This window comes from Elaeis guineensis, unplaced genomic scaffold, assembly GCF_000442705.2.
Source record: "Elaeis guineensis isolate ETL-2024a unplaced genomic scaffold, EG11 Super_Scaffold_1000033, whole genome shotgun sequence".
Classification (NCBI taxonomy): Eukaryota; Viridiplantae; Streptophyta; class Magnoliopsida; order Arecales; family Arecaceae; genus Elaeis; species Elaeis guineensis.
In genome coordinates, this window is record NW_027332424.1 from 6138334 (window position 1) to 6157097 (window position 18764).

The 18764-nt window shown below is 36.9% G+C and overlaps 1 protein-coding gene across 1 annotated transcript in view; it reads right to left on the reverse strand.

Moving 5' to 3' along the window:
* Positions 1–266: 266 nt before the first annotated feature.
* Positions 267–18764, reverse strand: part of LOC140854527 (uncharacterized) — a 53895-nt gene continuing 35397 nt past the window's right edge. The window contains exon 3 of the mRNA XM_073250484.1: positions 267–361. Coding sequence (XP_073106585.1) covers positions 267–361 — 95 coding nt within the window. The remainder of the gene's footprint in view (positions 362–18764) is intronic.

An 18764-nucleotide genomic window follows, 5' to 3' on the forward strand; every position in this document is an offset into this window, starting at 1 on the left:
TTAATTTTTTTTTCTCTCATAGTAAAACTTTCACACCCCGTGGAGGTAGACTTGAGGCCAATCCATGATACCTTGAATTGTTTATAGTATTTCTCTCTCTTTCTTCTTTCTTTCTCCCCCCAACAAGTGGTATCAGAGCCTGATTATCATGGACAAATGGTATCAGATGATCTAGACAGAGGTGGTGTTGATTGAGATTAGAAGATGGAGAAGACAAGCACAATCAAGATGGAGATCAATCGATTACATGGAAAAAGTAATTTTTCTTATGGCAAGTGGGGATGAAGGACATGCTTATCCAATACAGGTTGATCGACGCTCTCTTGTACGAGAAGAAGCCGACCACCATGGACAAGAAGACCTGAGAGCAGTTATAGATGTAGATGGTGAGTATCATCAATTTGTACCTAATGGATGAGGTGGTGATTCATGTATTTGGTGAGACTTTTTCGATGGTGCTATAGTCGAAGCTGGAGGAGTTGTACATGATGAAGTATGTCATCAACACTCTCTTCCTCTGGAGGTACTTCTACCAACTATGAATGGATGAGGGGTAGAGCATGTGGATAGGGCGAATGTATGCAAAGCAACAGTCAAGAACTACTTGGGTATAGTTATTCTATAATTCATCTCTTTGACCCTTGATGCTCGGATGACTTAGAGTTTAAACTGTCAACTCTTAATAGTACATCCATTATGTGCCTCAATCTAATAAATCTTATGACTCATCACAAGGATTGTCCTGGCCAAGGTCTTACTAACTTGAAATATAAAGCATTCTGTCTAATCTTTTCAAGTGGTTAATTCTATTTTGACTCATGCACTGACTTCACAAATACTTGATTGTATCCAAAAATTTTTCGATCCTGAATCAAAAATTCAGATAGTCTAGCATCAAAGCACAATGAGTGCTTGCAAGTCACAATGGTGATCTTAGGTCAGAGGGACACTTATATCCATATTCCTTCAAAGTGACTCTTGACAGCAGAGTGCTTCAGAGTTGGTCACCTTCAATGAAATGTACTCCTATATTTCACTTGCATGCCATACCAGTGTCTCCACTTTCCTTGGTTAAGAAGACAACCAACCTATATGGCACACAATGACCTATACTTGACATGTCTATCATCTTAATAATAGCATATCATTTGGTTATGAACTCATTTAAGGACTAAATAATAATTTCTCTTTTATCAATTTAAAATAGTCCTAAGTGTTGGAAATTATGTCCTAAAGCCAATCGTCAGCCTATTGATGGTTGTGCATATCATTATAATTGTATATGAATTATTAAATTAATAAATATTATTTAATTTTCTCATCACTATGTACATCTCATTTTGAACTCCTGTTATGTGATGAAGTCCTTAGGATAATTTGATTCGATATAGGATGATATATTATTTAGTCCTTAAATCTTATGTTTATGACCAAATGATATACTATTATTAGGACGATAGCTATATCAAGTATAGGTCATTGTGTGCCATGTACGTTGGTTATCCTGTTAACCAAAGAGTGTGGAGACACTAGCAAAGCATGCAAGTGAGACGTAGGAGTACATCTCACTGAACGTGATCAATTACTGAGCACTCTGCTGTCAAGAGTAGCTCGCCAAGGATATGGGTATAAGTATCCCTCTGATCTGAGATCACCACGGTGACTTGCAAGCAACTCACTATGCTTTGATGTTGGACTATCTAAAATTTTAATTCAATGATGAAAGATTTCTGGGTATAGTCAAGTACTTTTGAAGTCAGTGTGTTAATCAAGATGGAATTGACCCCTTCGAATATGTGGGAGTTAATATATCAGTGTATTTCAATTCAGTAAAACTTTGGCCGGAATAATCTATGAGATAAATTTTAAAAATTAAAATATAATGTGGATAACCATATCAGGGTTGGTAGTTAAATCCTAAATTATCTTGAGCATTTGATCAAAGGGATGAATTATACGGTAACCATATGCCAATAGATTCTTGAATGATGCTTTACAATCTTTCGACCTATCCGGACGTCGGATATCATTGCTACATGGTCACTTTGATTAGTATAGAAAGATTATTTTCATACTATCAGTTTAGGTTTGAACCTATGGGGTCACACTCAAAAGAAGTTTCTGACTGATCATATGGCTGATCAACAATTAAGAATCGTTCCAGGATAAAACAGTCAATTCGATTGATGATTAACCCTATGCAAAAGTTGAAATAAATTAATTTACTAATTATTGATGAATTATGAAAGGATTGATTAATAATAAGATTATTAATTAACTTAATTTGATGGAGCACTTAGGTTTGGATCAAATCTAATTGAATTGGATTCAATTTAGTTTGACCCGATTAGGTTATGAGATGACCTAATCGCTAAGGGTGTTCGATTCCTGATATGATCAGGACTTGAGCTCAACTAATTTTTGATTTGATTAAAATTTAATTAAAATTATTTGTTACCTAATTAGATTAGATTTAATAGATCAATTGGGTTTAACATAATTTGGTTGGGTTAAGAATCTAATTAGATAAGAAAAATAATTTGAATTCGAATCTCTTGCACCTCCTTTATCTGCACCCTCTTATTCTTCATGTGAAAAATATTTTACATAATTTTTTCTCATACCCAGAAGCCTTTTCCACATCCTCATCTGAGTTTGTTTGAATTAGAAATTGGTTGGTTTAAATTTGAGTTCAAATTGATTTCAATTTGAATGAAAATCTAGAGTCCAAATTGAGTTGGACTCTCCTCTTCATGCCACCATATTTCTCCATGCATAAAATATTTTTGCATGAGATTTTTTATTTTATTTTATTGTTATTGACCCCTATTTGAGTTTATAAGATAAGAATAAAATTTAGTTCAAAATTTAATTCAAATTTGATTTGAATTGGTGTTAAGGATCAATCAACACTTGAATTTGAACCAAAACTATATTATTCTTATCCTTATCTTTCATGGGATGCCAACCTTAAAAGGGGATTAGTTTTGTGTGAGATTAGAAGTGATTTTTGGTGTGAGAAATTTGAGAAAGAGGATGTAAAAAATTGAGAGTGGGTTTGGCTTCCGTGCGTGAGAAACAGAGGAAGTGTTCTTCCTCTCAAACGTGAGCTGTGGGTTCTAGGTTTCATCTTTAGGTTTTGTGAGAAGAAAATACAAGAGTGAGTCTTGTCCAATCTTTCACACCATCGCCTTCTCATAAAGCTTCATCTTCTGATTCTGAGGTGTTGCTCCTTGAATTGATTTTGATGATTACAAAGTATTTGAGGGGGTTTCTAATGATTTTGGCTTGGAAAAAGACTTATTGCATTTCAGGAGTAAAATCATAATTTTATCAAAACCTGATTCAGAAGCCTCAAGAGCAAGAACAAAAGATGTGCAATCTATTGGAGGCAATTTCAATATTTTTGGAAGTGTATTTTGTAAGAAAATCAAGTTTATATTTTTGAGTCGATCCCATGAGTCGACTCATGGCTAGAAGGGCTGAACGGCACGCAAAATTTTTTTTTGACTGGCACACTCTATGAGTTGACCCCATGGATCGATCCCTTGGCATTAGTCGACCTCTACTACTTTGCAGGCTAAAATTATAGAACAGTCATTTTTTGCTCTTTTCCACAGAGGTCGACCCCATGAGTTGACCCATGAGCATGAGTCGACCCTATGAGTCGACCCCTGTGACAGAAAATTTTCGCAACGGCTAGTTTTTAATCTGTATTGATTGCATTTAATGCTCATTTAATGTGCTCTAACGGTTCTATTTTAGCTCAAATTACTCTCCACCATTATTTGAAGTTATATAAAGGGACTTAAAGGAGAAAATAAAAAAAAAAAGAGAAAAAGATTTGAAAAAGGTTCTTCAAGTATTCATTTCAATCCTAAGCAAGAGCCCACTAAAAGAGCTCAAGAAGCTTTTATTTCAAGTTCACCAACTCTTCAAGAGCTCATTCAAGTCTCCAACCACCTTGAGAAAATCAGAAAGAGCTTCCTTCTAATTGTGTAAAGTATATTTAAAGCTTTATTCGCTCATTAAAGGAGATTCATCTGTATTTTTGTGCAATTAACTGTAATACTCTTTTTGAGTTGTTATTTTTGTTTTGGAAGGATTTCAAAAAGTGGAAAGGTTGATCCAAACCTTGAATCGGATTGTATTGGATTGGCTTGTATCCGAAAAATAAGTGTTCTGGCTTGGGATAGCTAGAGTCAGAGGTTTCGATGATTGTATTCAGGTTGAATACAGTTTAGTGGATTTGAATTCTCAAGTAGGAGCTTGGGGAGTGGATGTAGGTGCAAGGTTGGCACCGAACCACTATAAATCTTCTTATTTGTGTTGTGCTTATTTGCTCTCCTTTTAAATTTTTTTATCCTCTTGCATTCTTGCATCTAACTTCTACACCTTACATAAATTACACTCTCCATACTTATCTTGCTCATTGTTAAATAATCTTCATAATTGTAAGTTAAGTTTAAATTTTTAAAAACCTAATTCACCCTCCCCTCTTGGGTTGCATAGCTGGGCAACAAGTGGTATCAGAGCTCAGTGCTCTAGCCCTACTTTAATTTAACCATCAAAGAGCTAAAGATCTATGGCAACTCAAGTTGGCACTTCTCTAGCCGAGGGGCAGTCCACAAACTGACCTCCATTTTTCAATGGGTCAAACTATACCTATTGAAAAGCTCGGATAAAAATCTTTATTCAAGCTCTTGACTATGATATGTAGAGTATCATAGTAAATGGAGCACACACCCACTAAAATAATTGATAGTGTGGAATCAACCAAACCTGAAAAAGAATGGGATGAGGTTGATAAGAAAATGGCTCAACTAAATGCTAAAGCCATGAATATTTTGTATTGTGCTCTAGATACTAATGAATTCAATCATATTTCAACATGCATGTCTGCTAAGAAAATATGAGATAGATTAGAAGGAACTAATCAAGTGAAGGAATCCAAAATTAACATGCTTGTACATAAATATAAATTTTTTAAAATGGAGCATGATGAATCTATAACTGAAATATTTACTCATTTTACTGATATTATAAATGGTCTAAAAAGTTTTGGTAAGTCTTATTCTAATAGTGATCTCGTGAGAAAGATTCTTAGGTCCTTATCAAGAACTTGAGAAGCTAAAGTGACCGCTATCCAAGAAGCCAAAGATCTGAACATCCTACCCTTGGAAGAGCTTCTAGGATCACTGATGACACATGAGCGAGCATAAAACAACATCAAGAAGAAGAAGTCAAAAAGAAGAGGACAATCATCCTCAAATCCATGGCTCAACTTGATGAAGAAACTGATGATACGAAAAATGAAGAGCAGGATGAAAAAATGACTCTCATTACTAGAAGGTTTAAGAAATTTTTGAGGAAAAGAAAATAAGGAATGAGGAAGAGGCCACCCATAAAAGGAGAACATAGCAAAGAAAAGGATAAAGACCAACCCCTTATTTGCTACGAATACAAGAAATTGGGACACTTTAAGTCTGAATGCCCACAACTGAAGAAGGGTCTCAAGAAGTACAAGAAGAAGGCCATGATGGCTACTTGGAGTGGAAGTGATGAGTCAAGCTCCGAAGAAGAAGACTCAAATGAACAAGCCAACTTGTGCCTTATGGCACATAAAATAAGGTAAATTCTACAACTCCTATTGACTTTACTTTTGAAGAAACTTCATGAAGCTTTTTATGATTTAATTGATGAACTAAAAAGCTAGGGGTAAAGAACAAAGAGTTAAGATCAAAGAATCAATCTTTACTAAAATAAAATGAGAGCATTTCAAATAAAAATCTATCTGTTTCAAGAAAATCTGAATTTAAAGAATGAAATTGCTAAGCTAAAATCAATAGTTAAAAAATTCACCTTAAGTTCTAATAAACTTAATATGATTCTTGAAAATCAAAAGGCCATTTATGATAAGGCTGGTCTTGGTTACAACTCCTTAAAGAAACAAAAGTTTCTAAAAAATATCTATGTAAACTCTTTAAACAATAAGTTCTCAAAAATTACTTACTTCAAATATGGTAGAATAGATCACAAGTCATACACTTGTCTCTCTAACAAATCCATAAATTCTAATGTAAAAAAAATATGGATTTCGAAAGGAACCATCGTGACTAACCAAAAAGGACCCAAGAAAGCTTGGGTACCTAAAGTAAAAACTTGACTTTTGCTTGCAGGTGTGTCTAGCATCCCAAGGAGTAAATCGAAAATGATATCTTGATAGTGGATACTCGAGACACATGACTGGTGATGAATCCCAATTCATCATACTTGATGCTAAAAATAGAGGGATGGTCACCTTTGGAGACAATGGTAAAGAAAAGATCATCGGTATAGGTAACATTGGTATCACTCTCTCCAAGTATATTAAAAATATTTTATTAGTAGATGGTTTAAAACATAATTTATTAAGCATCAGTCAATTTTGTGATAAAGGATACAAAGTTATTTTTGAATCTTCTATTTGCATTGTAACTAGTCCTATTAATGAAGGCATTAAATTTATTAGGCATAGACATGGTAATGTTTATATGGTAGATTTGAAATGATCTATCCAAAATAAACATGCAATGCCCAGTATCCTTGAATGTCAAGATTAATGAGACTAGTTGGCTTTGGCATCGTAAGCTTGCATATATTAGCATGCATTCACTTTCAAAACTCATTAAGAAGGAATTGGTTATTGGTTTATCCAAATTGAACTTTGAAAAGGATAGAATTTGTGATGCATGCCGACTAGGTAAACAAACAAGAGTTTCATTCAAATTTAAAAATATTGTTTCAACTTCTAGGCCATTAGAACTATTGCACATGAATTTATTTGGACCAACTAGAACTACTAGTCTAGGAGGAAAATGATATGGTTTTGTAATTATTGATGATTTTTCTCATTTTACATGGGTTTTCTTTTTGGCACACAAAGATGAAACTTTTCAAGTTTTCTCTAAATTTTATCGAAAAGTCACAAATAAGAAAGGTTTTCCAATTCAAAATATTCGAAGTGATCATGAAACCGAATTTGAAAAGTAAGATTTTGAAAAGTTTTATGATGAAAAAGAAATAGGCCACAACTTTTCAGTACCTAGGACATCCCAACAAAATGAGGTAGTAGAAAAGAAAAATAGAACTCTTAAAGAAATGGCCCGTACCATGCTATGTGAAAGCAACCTTCCAAGATACTTTTGGGCGGAAGTAATTAACACGGCATGTTATATATTAAATCATGCTTTAATTAGACAAATTTTAAAGAAAACTCCCTATGAGCTTTGGAAAGGAAGAAAACCAAATATTGCATATTTTTATATTTTTGGTTGTCGATGTTTTGTGTTAAACAATGGTAAAGAAAGATTAGAAAAATTTGATGCAAAATCCAATGAAGTAACTTTTCTTGATTACTCCTCTTCTAGTAAAGCCTTTAGAGTTTTCAACAAAAGAATCTTAGTAGTAGAGGAGTCAATACATGTTGTCTTTGATGAAACTAACGATCTTCCTTCAAGGAAGAATGAAGGTTTTGATGATGCAGATTTTCTTATAGAAGGGATAAAGGAGATCACTCTAAAAGATTCAACAATTCAAGATGATGAAGAACATGAAGACAAACAGGATGAGGAAGGTGAAGAACAACAAGAACAACCTCAAGGTACAAATAATCTACCCAAAGAATGGAGGTATGATCATAATCACCCCAAGAAACTAATCATTGGTGATCTTGCACATGGTGTAAGAACTCGTTCTTCATTTAAAGATGCATTCAATCATTTTGCTTTTGTCTCTCATCTTGAACCTAAAACTATAGACGAAGCTGAAAAAGATTATAATTGGATTAATGCAATGCAAGAAGAACTTAATCAATTTGAAAGAAATAATGTATGGACCTTAGTATCAAGACCTAAAAATTATTCAATAATTGACACAAAATGGGTATATAGGAATAAATTGGATGAACATGGAAATGTAATAAGAAATAAAGCAAGATTGGTTGCAAAAGATTATAATCAAGAAGAAGAAATTGATTTTGCTGAGACTTTTGCACCTGTTGCTAGATTACAGGCAATTAGACTTCTACTTGTATATACTTGCTTTATGAAATTTAAATTATTCCAAATGGATGTCAAAAGTACTTTTTTAAATGGATATATTACTGAAGAAGTTTATGTAGAACAACCCTCAGATTTTGAAAATCATGCTTTTCCTAATCATGTTTTTAAATTAAATAAAGCTCTATATGGTTTGAAACAAGCACCCAGAGCTTGGTATGAAAGGCTAAGCAAATTTCTACTTAATAATGATTTTTCAAGAGGAAATGTAGACACAACCCTTTTTATTAAAAGAAATCAAGATGATATATTAGTTATACAAATATATGTTGATGACATTATTTTTGGGTCTACTAATGAAACTCTTTGTCAAGATTTTGCAAAGCTCATGCAGGGAGAGTTCGAGATGAGCATGATGGAAGAACTTACATTCTTCCTCGGACTCCAAATCAAACAAACAAAGAAAGAAATCTCCATCACCCAAAGCAAGTACACAAGAGAATTACTCAAAAGATTTGGAATGGAGAACTCCAAATCAATTGGCACATCCATGAGCCCATCATGTAAGCTTGACAAGAACGAAGAAGGTAAAAGTGTAGACTTAAAATTTTATAGAGGCATGATTAGTTCTCTATTATATTTAACTGCTAGTAGACCTAATATTATGTTTAGTATTTTCTTTTGTGCTCACTTTCAATCAAATCCAAAAGAATCACACTTGAATGCAGTTAAAAGAATCCTTAGATATTTAAATGGTACACAAACTCTAAGATTATGGTATTCTAAGGACTCATTAATTGACTTAATAGGATATTCAGATGTCGATTTTGTTAGATGTAGATTAGATAGAAAAAGTACTAGTAAAACTTGCCAATATCTTGGAGTTAACCTAATCTCTTGGTTTAGCAAGAAATAAAATTTGGTAGCACTGTCTACGGCCGAGGCCGAATACATTACAGTCAGAAGTTGTTGTACTCAAATCTTGTGGATTAAGCAATAACTCAAAGATTTTGGTATCAAACTTAATGAAACTCCCATAAGATGTGATAACACTAGTGCTATAAATCTCACTAAAAATCCAATTCAACATTCTAGGTCAAAATATATTGAAATTAGGCATCATTTCATGAAAGAACATGTCCAAAATAAAGACATAATTCTTAACTATGTTTGTACTCAAAAATAATTAGCTGACATCTTTACCAAGGCCTTAAGTGAAGATAGATTTTATGAAATTAAGAGAGAACTAGAAATCCTTGATCCATCTGCTTAAGTGTCTCTCTGATTTCAAGATATCACCACCAAAAATCCTTTTAGCTTAATTCTCATCTTTTCTTTTGAGCTCAAAAGTCCAAAATTATCATTCTCATAATTAATTTTTGGGTAAACATCCTTCTCCTGATGTTTCAAATTTTTTTGAATTATTTCATCATTTTTTTGAATTTTTTTGTGCCATGAGTCGATCCCCAAGGTCGACCCTAGGGTAAACTTGTAATAATGACTAAATCCTTCGGGCGCTCTCTTTTTGTTGGAAATCTCTCCTTGAGCCGACCCAACTCTCCACCTTCTTCCTTCCACCAAACCAAAAGTCTCCCTCTCTTCTTCCTCAAATCCAAGTTTTCTCTCGAGATCCTTCTCCCACCGTCTCTCACCCTCTAAATTGCCCTCTTGGAACCAAGTTCCTCCCCTTCTCCTTCTTTATTTGGAGTGATTCGAGCTTACCTTAGACTCTACCCGTCTTCTCCAAATCGGCACATCACTTCTCCAAAATCCTTATCTTTCCACCAAAATAAAACCCTTCATCTCTCCCTCACATTTGCTCTCCTAAGTTTCGTGCTAGTCCTGCTTGTGCAAATGGCTCCCAAGATGAAGCTTCCACAGAGGAGGAAATTAGTTCGCAGGTTGGAGGAAAGTGTGCGCCGAAAGAGACTAGCAACTGAGACCACTTCTGCTTCAAACCCTGCTCCTGCTTCAGCTCCAGCTACAATCCGATCACCAATCAGTCCTAGTAAGGTTCCCCTCTCCGATAGGAAAGTAGAGCCCAAAAAAAATATTGATTTCATATTTTTTGAAAAAGAAGGGTTCACTATCGGATCAAAGATTAAGGACCAAGGTTGGAAATTTTACTACTCCTTGAAAGAAAATACATATGTTGATCTTGTCAGAGAGTTTTACCTAAACTTGGGGTACAGCAATGAAACAGTGAAATCCACAGTGAAGGGTGTAGACATTAGCCTAGATCCTGTGCTTTTGGGGGAGATATTTCATTTACCTTGTGAGGGGTATACCAACATAAAACTCCCAGTTAAAGAGGAAGGAATAAATGTTATCTTAGGGAGATCCTTCACTGGAAGTCTGAACAAATTAGAGGCAAAGATTCTTTCTATTGAGATGAGACTGCTACACCATATGGTAACTAAATTATTTTTCCCTAGAAGTGGTAGACATGATCTTCTTTCTGGTCGAAACATCTGTATTATGTATCATGTGATTACACAAACCCCCCTGAACCTCCCAGTATTGATGTTTGAGGCTATGAGAGAGACCTTGAATAGGTCCAAGGCACACTTGCCTTTTGGAATGGCTTTCACTTTTGTATTTAGGAGGTTCAGAGTTAGCTTTGAGGGGGGGCAGTAGCTAGGCTATCTCACTCCGACACTATCAACCGCCATACATTGCACCGTATGGGATTTTCTAAAACTGATGGTGGTTGGACAAAAGGTGTGGAAGAGAGAGTCGAGGATAGAGTAGAGGAGGAAGGACCATCCTCACCCCTCTATGATCACAGGGCATATCACCAGATATTCAGTTTGTTTCTGACCACGAGGCTGTCCCGTCAGAGTCTGCGAGGAGGCATACTTCAGTTCAGCAGTCGGACAGCAGAGCACATCCTTCAGAGCTCAGATTGGCAGATGATCAGATTGAGATGATATCTCAGCGAGTAGCCTCCATTCTATCTCGACAAATTGGTACTTCAATTTTTGCACAGGGATCGACATCTCAGGATGTATCTGATCAGACACTGATTCTTCATATTTTCACTATTTTCCAGATGATTACTGATCAGTCAGTACGCATTGAGCAGCTTGAGGGTTGTATATTGAGACTGACTGGCAGAGTACTTGACTTGCAGGGGCAAGTGTTAGCTCTAGCCCATCTATAGCTGCATGAAGACATCACAGAGGTCTCAGACCTATTTGCGGAGGTGACCAGACTGCAAGGAGTCTTACAGAGTGGTTTTGACTTTCTGAGGAGAGAGATCAGGGGCTCTAGTGAACATGCTTTCACTCAGTTCAGTGCCCTGCTACAGTCTGTTTCGAGAGCCTTGAATCTTCTGGACACCATCAAACTCTCACTCGTAGCTCAGTCCATAGCTTCTCAGCCTTCAGGATCTTCTCACCCCTCTTCTCGTGCTGGCACCTCTACCCATGGCCGAGGCAGATGCGATCGAGGTCGAGCTCGTGGACATGATCCTACGTCTTCTCACCCTATCTCTGATTCATCAGACTCCGATCCTTCTAGCCATGACATCTATTAGATCTAGTGTAGTATGTCATTTCTTTTGTTTTTGTCTAAGATCTATCTTGTGGGCTATATAATGTGTTGACTGATTGACTCTTGGATAGTTTCTATCCATGAATTTTGTACTTTAAGTTGACTCATATGTATTGAAACACCTATGTATTCAGTCACTTTTTGAATATATATATAGATACTTTGACCTTCAATGAATGTCTATGAATGTAATCAAATTGAATTGCTTTTAATTATGAGATATGAGAAATAACTTATATTTGTGTTGTGAAATACTATGAATTGCAATATCTTCTAAATGAGCAAATTGGTATATCTTTTACGTTTGCTATATTGATGGGGAGTAAAACAATAAGCAATAGAGAAATAAGCAATCAAAGAAGAGAGCTAAAGAAATAAAATTGATCTCATCAAAAAGGGGGAATAGGGAAAATATATCCTTAAAAAGGGGAGTAGAGAATCTTAGTTGATGCTGTCAAAAAGGGGAAGTAGAGAATCAAAATCAAGATTGAGCAATAAGCAATAAATCAAGATTGAGCAATAAGCAATAAAGAATGAGCAATAAGCAATAAAGAATGAGCAATAAGTAAATTGTTAAGCAAATGGGTACATGTGTCAAAGAACTTTTTTTTCAAGCAAATGAACTTATAAGCAAATTTCAAATCTTTAGCAAGTTTCAAATTTATCTTCAAACTACTTATGATGCATTTTGTTCAAATACTTGGCTATAATATTTAGGTGATGCATCTTCATAAATTTGAAATTCATGTTCAATACTTTATATATGCTTTTGCTCAAGTATTTTGTCATCATCAAAAAGAGAGAGATTGTTGCTCCTTGAATTGATTTTGATGATTACAAAGTATTTGAGGGGGTTTCTAATGATTTTGGCTTGGAAAAAAAATTATTGCATTTCAGGGGCAAAAACATAATTTTATCAAGACCTGATTCGGAAGCCTCAAGAGCAAGAACAAAAGATGTACAATCTATTGGAGGCAATTTCAATATTTTTGAAAGTGTATTTTGTAAGAAAATCAGGTTTATATTTTTGAGTCGACCCCATGAGTCGACTCATGGCTAGAAGGGCTGAACGGCATGCAAAATTTTTTTTTAGCTGGCACACTTTGTGAGTCGATCCCATGGGTCGATCCCTTGGCATGAGTCGATCCTATGAGTCGATCTCTACTGCTCTGTAGGTCAAAATTACAGAACAGTCATTTTCTGCTCTTTTTCACAGAAGTCGACCCCATGAGTCGACCCATGAGCATGAGTCAATCCTATGAGTCGATTCTTGTGATGGGAAATTTGAAGTAAAATTCAGTGCAGGGGTAAAATGATAATTTTAAAATTTTTTCAAAATTATGATTTTACAGCTAAAAATATTAATTAATCTAATTAATTAATATGTGTTTACCCTACACTAGGATCTAAATATAATATACAGCATGCATGCATTTAAATTTGAAATTCGAATTTGAACAGTAAACACTTTACTGTAATGTGTTCAGAACACAATACCTTTATGCGGGTAGTCGATCTCCTTAATCTGATCACCATCGGAAGATTTTGATCACTGCAACATAGCCACACAGGGTGTCTGGCCTCTGTGGATCATCCACACGAGGCTCCCGGTCTGATCGGCTCCTCACGAGTACTAGCTCGTTGTAGAGCCCTTTTGATGGATGATGCTGATCGAACTCCTTCGATCGATGTCTATCGATTCTTTGGATGCTCTAGATCATCAACAAACATGCTTGAGAGGATGTTGAAGATCTTCCTAAAATTTGGTGGGCTCACGACACTCGTAGCTCACCTTCTCACTTCCCGAACCCCAAGCTGAAACCCTAGGGTACACTAAGAAAAACTCTGCGCCCTTTTTTCTTTCTTTTCTTTCTTTTTCTCTCGAAAGGTTTTGTACCTTCACCTCATGCAAAAAAGTTCCTCACACCCCAAACTTTCTCTCCAAAATTTTCTTATGCACGCCCCACCATTCTCCCCTTATTAAAATAATGTCGAACATGTCTTATCCGCGTGAGAGGATAAAGATAAGTGGTTGCATATTTAAATTCAAATCGAGTTTGAATTCAAATGCAAACCAACTCATCCCTATCCACTTATGGCATGAGAAGAGAAGGGCATGGACTCTTTGTGCATGGAAAGGTTTCATGAGAAACCTTTTCTCGTGTAAGTTATGTGGCACACAAGATGGATAAGTATGAAGGCACAAGAGATAACTTATCCATTCAAATTCAAACACGCTTTGAATTTGAATGGTTAACTAATCAGCTTTATCCATCAATATGGCATACAAAAGTGGGCATGGGGAAGGCTTTGCATGAGAAAAAATTCTCGAGAAATTCTTTCTCGTGAATTCAAATGGGCGCAGTGGATGTGAGGTTGCGCAGGGAGTTTGGGTCAAGGTGGTTTCATTATTTAAACCAACCTAATTTAACCAAATAAGTTAGACCCAATTAGATTAATTTAAACCCAACTTAATTAGACTTAATTAGACTCAATAAAATCTTAATCAAATCAAGAATTGACTAAGCTTAACCCCTGATCAAATCAGGGACCAAACCATCTCGACGATTAGGTCAACTCTTAATCTAATCGGGTCAAACCCAACTGAATCCAATTCAATTGAACTTGATCCAAAAATAATTACTCAATCAAATTGAGTTAATTAGTGATCAAATAATTAATTAAATCTCTCATAAATATTAAGTCCAAATCTGATGGGCAATCGGGTATCAAAGTCCATCAATATGAAATCTTGATCGAAGAGTCCCAAACCAGTGGGACTCTTGACCCCAGTACCCAAAATGTGTGGGACTCATGATCAGAGAATCCTGATTCTCGATCACAGAGTTTCAGACATGTAGAACTCATAGTCCACAAATATTAAGACTCTTCATCAGCCATCAGATCAGATAGAAACCTCTAATGTGTATGACCCCGCAGGTCCGAACCTAAGCCGGTAGCACAAAAACCAATTCCTGTACTAATCGAAGTGACCATCTAGCAATGGTACCGGACATTCGGATAGGTTAAATAGTTACAATCACAACACTCAGAACCTACGTGAATATGGTTACTGTATAATTCATCCCTTTTGACCCCTGTGTTTAGGATGACTCAAGGTTAAACTGTCAACCCTGATTAGATCATCCAAGTCGTGCTCAACTCAAATAGTCCTGTGACTCCTCACTAGGACTACCCTGGCTAAGATTTTGCTAAATTGAAACATGACTGTACACAGTTCCTGAACTGGAGTGGTCAATCCCATCTTGACACACGCACCGATAAATCAAGTATTTGACTACACCCAGCAGCCTTCCATCACTAAATTAGAAATTCAGGTAGTCCAGTGCCTAAGTACAGTGAGTTGCTTGCAAGTCACCGTAGCGGTCTCAGGTCAGAGGGGTAGTTATACCCATATCCCATCGGAGTAATTCTTGACAGCAGAAATAGCTCCGAAGTCGGTCACGTTCAGTGCAGATGTACCCTTACATCTCACCTGTATGCCATACCAGTGTCTCCACACTCCTTGGTTAAGAGACAACCAACCTATATGACACACAATGACCTATGCTTGATAAACGTTATTGTCTTTGGTAACAACATATCATTTGATCGCGAACAGGTTTAAGGACTAAACAACAAATCCTCCTTTGTAGAGTCTAAATAGTCCTAAGGACTTTACCACAACACAGGAGTTCATTAGAAGATGAAATAATTTTGTGATGAAAAATGTCAAAATAATTTTTATTAATTTATAATTCATGTACTAATACAACAAAGAACACAACCGTCAATAGGCTAATGATTGGCTTTGGGACACTATTTCCAACAATCTCCCACTTGGCCTAAAGCCAATCGGTGCAGTATCTAATACCCATCTTCGACTTGAAGTCGTCGAACTCCTTCACCGCAATGGCTTTAGTGAATGGGTCGGCCAAGTTCTCCTTCCCGTCAATCTTCTGAAGGTCGACGTCACCTCAATCCATGATTTCTCGGATGAGATGGTAGTGGCACAGAATATGCTTCATCCGCTGGTGTGCTTTCGGTTCCTTCGCCTGAGCAATGGCTCCAGAGCTGTCACAGTAGAGCAGAACTGGACCAATAAGGGAGGGTGCTACTCCGAGCTTGATGATGAATTTCTTCAGCCACACCACTTCTTTGGCAGCATCTGAATGCAGCGACATACTCCACCTCGCAAACTGAATCAGCCACTGTGTGCTGCTTGGAACTTTTCCAGCAGACAGCCCCACCATTAAGGATAAAAATAAATCTCGACACACTCTTGCTGTCATGGTGATCAGACTGGAAACTAGAGTCTGTAAACCCTATAAGTCTCAAGTTTGATTCATCATAAACAAGCCACTGGTCCTTAGTATTTCTTAAATACTTTAGGATGGTTTTAACAACCTTCCAGTGATTCTCTCCTGCATCAGATTAGTATCTACTCACTACCCCTAGTGAGTATGCCACATCTGGTCGTGTACATATCATGGCGTATATAATAGATCCCACTGTCGAAGCATATGGAATTCTACTTATACGCTCTCTCTCTTGAGATGTTGTCGGACAATCCCTCTTCGAGAGAGAAATTCCATGGCCTATCGGTAGATAGCCTTTCTTGAAATTCTCCATGCTGAACCTTTTCAGCATAGTATCAATATACGTGGACTGGGATAAGCCAAGTAACCTTTTAGATCTATTCCTATAAATCCTCATCCCTAGAATGTAGGAAGCTTCTCCCAGATCCTTCATGGAGAATTGTGACGACAGCCAAATCTTTATTCCCTGTAATGCAGGGACATCATTTCTGATTAAGAGAATGTCATCCACATACAATACAAGAAATACCACTACTGGACCATTAGCCCATTTATAAATGCAGGGCTCTTCTCCATTCTTAACGAAGCCATACATCTTGATCGTCCTATCAAAACGTATGTTCCAACTCTGAGATGTCTGCTTAAGTCCATAAATGGATCTCTGTAGCCTGCACACCTTAGACTCATCTGTGGATGTGAATCCTTCAGGTTGTATCATATACACCTCTTCGTCCAGCTCTCCATTTAGGAAAGCTGTCTTCACATCCATCTGCCAGATTTCATAGTCCAGATGGGCAGCTATCGCAAGCATAATCTGAATGGATTTGAGCATTGCCACAGGAGAAAACATCTTGTCATAGTCTATACCATAACGTTGACAATATCTCTTGGCAACCAGACGGGCTTTATAGGTTTTCACCTTTCTGTCTGCGCCCCTCTTCCTCTTGAAGACCCACCTACACCCTATGGATTTTACTCCTTCGGGTGGGTCAACTAATGTCCACACATCGTTGACCTTCATAGACTCCATTTCAGATTTCATGGCCTCTAGCCATTTCTCAGAGTCAAGTCTCTGCATTGCATCTATGTAGGTGATCGGATCCTCATCATTTTTATCAAGTTCGATAGGATCTCCGTCCCAGACCAAGAAACCATAGTATCTGTCCGGTTGATGTGGTACTCTACCAGATCGCCTTAAGGGTGTCTGAACAATGGGCTCCGGATCTGATCTAACCAAATTTGGTTCAGGTTCAGCTACTTGTGTCGATTTTTCATCTGTCGAACTTCCTCAAGTTCGACCTTAGAGGCAACAGTCCCTTCACCAAGAAACTCCTTTTCTAAAAAGATTATCTTAAGGCTGACAAACACCTTTTGCTCATCAGTTAGGTAGAAATAATACCCTTTGGTCTCTTTTGGGTACCCTATGAAATACACTTGTCAGACCTAGGTCCAAGCTTGTCCGTAATTAAACGTTTAACATAAGTCGGACACCTCCAAACCCTAATGTGCGAGAGTACTGACTTACGTCCTATCCATAACTCATATGGTGTTTTGGTTACAGACTTACTCGGAACCCTATTTAGAAGGTAACAAGCCGATTCGAGTGCATATCCCCAGTGGGAGATCGACAGACCAGCAAACCCCATCATGGATCAGATCATGTCCAACAAGGTCCGATTCCTCCTTTCAGACACACCATTATGCTATGGTGTTCCAGGAGGAGTCCACTGAGAGAGAATCCCATTCTCTCCTAAATATGTCAGAAACTCATTAGAAAGGTATTCACCTCCTCGATCAGATCGAAGAGTTTAATACACATCCTAGTTTATTTTTCTATCTCATTTCGGAATAGTTTGAACATTTCAAACGACCCTAACTTATGCTTCATTCAATAGATATACCCATACCTCGATAGGTCATCTGTGAAGGTTATGAAGTAGAAATATCCACCTCTTGCACTTGAGCTCATGGGTCCACATACATCAGAATGTATCAGACCTAAGAGTTCACTGGCTCGCTCATCTTTTTCAGTAAAGGTGATTTGGTCATCTTTCCAAGAAGATAGGACTCACAGGTTGGAAGTGATTCACTATTAGCAACTTCAAGAATTCCTTCTTGAGCCAACCTGTTTATCCTGTTCTTATTGATATGACCTAGCCTACAGTGCCAAAGGTAGACTTCTAACACATTATCTATTCTAGGGTGTTTACCGAAGGTTTGAACCACATTAACAGGCTGTGACAGTAAGTAAATTCTATTATTTATTTGTCCAACAAACATTGTAACACCATTCAAAATGATATTGCAAATATTTTTTTTATTAAAAATTGATAATGTACATGGCCAAAAGGCCTACAGAAATAATATTTAATAAAAAGCTTGGACAATAGTGACATTCACTCAGAATTACATTACAAGAATTGATTACAAGGTTCATGATTTCTAAAGCTAGAACTGGAACTTTGCTTCCATCTCCAATGTTCAGGAACCTCTCGCCGTCATCAAATCTCCTACTGACCTGCAGATCCTGCATTGAATTACAAATATGATAAGGGCTTCCAGTATCCAATACCCAGGCAGTAGTATCACAAATAAAAAGTTGCAAGGTGTTATCATATAATTATCTTGCTTCTTCTTTGGTCTGTTTGGATCCAGGGAGGCAATGTATAGAGGACAGTTCCTCTTCCAGTGCCCTTGCTTCTTGCAAAAGAAACACTCCGCCTGGCTCTGGTCAGGCTTGCACTTCTTAGTCTGACCCTGTGCAGACGTCCCAGCATGTGGCTGTACCTTCTTGTTCTTCTTCTTCTTCTTGTTCTTCTTCCCTTTCTTAAAGGGTCGACGACCAGAAGAA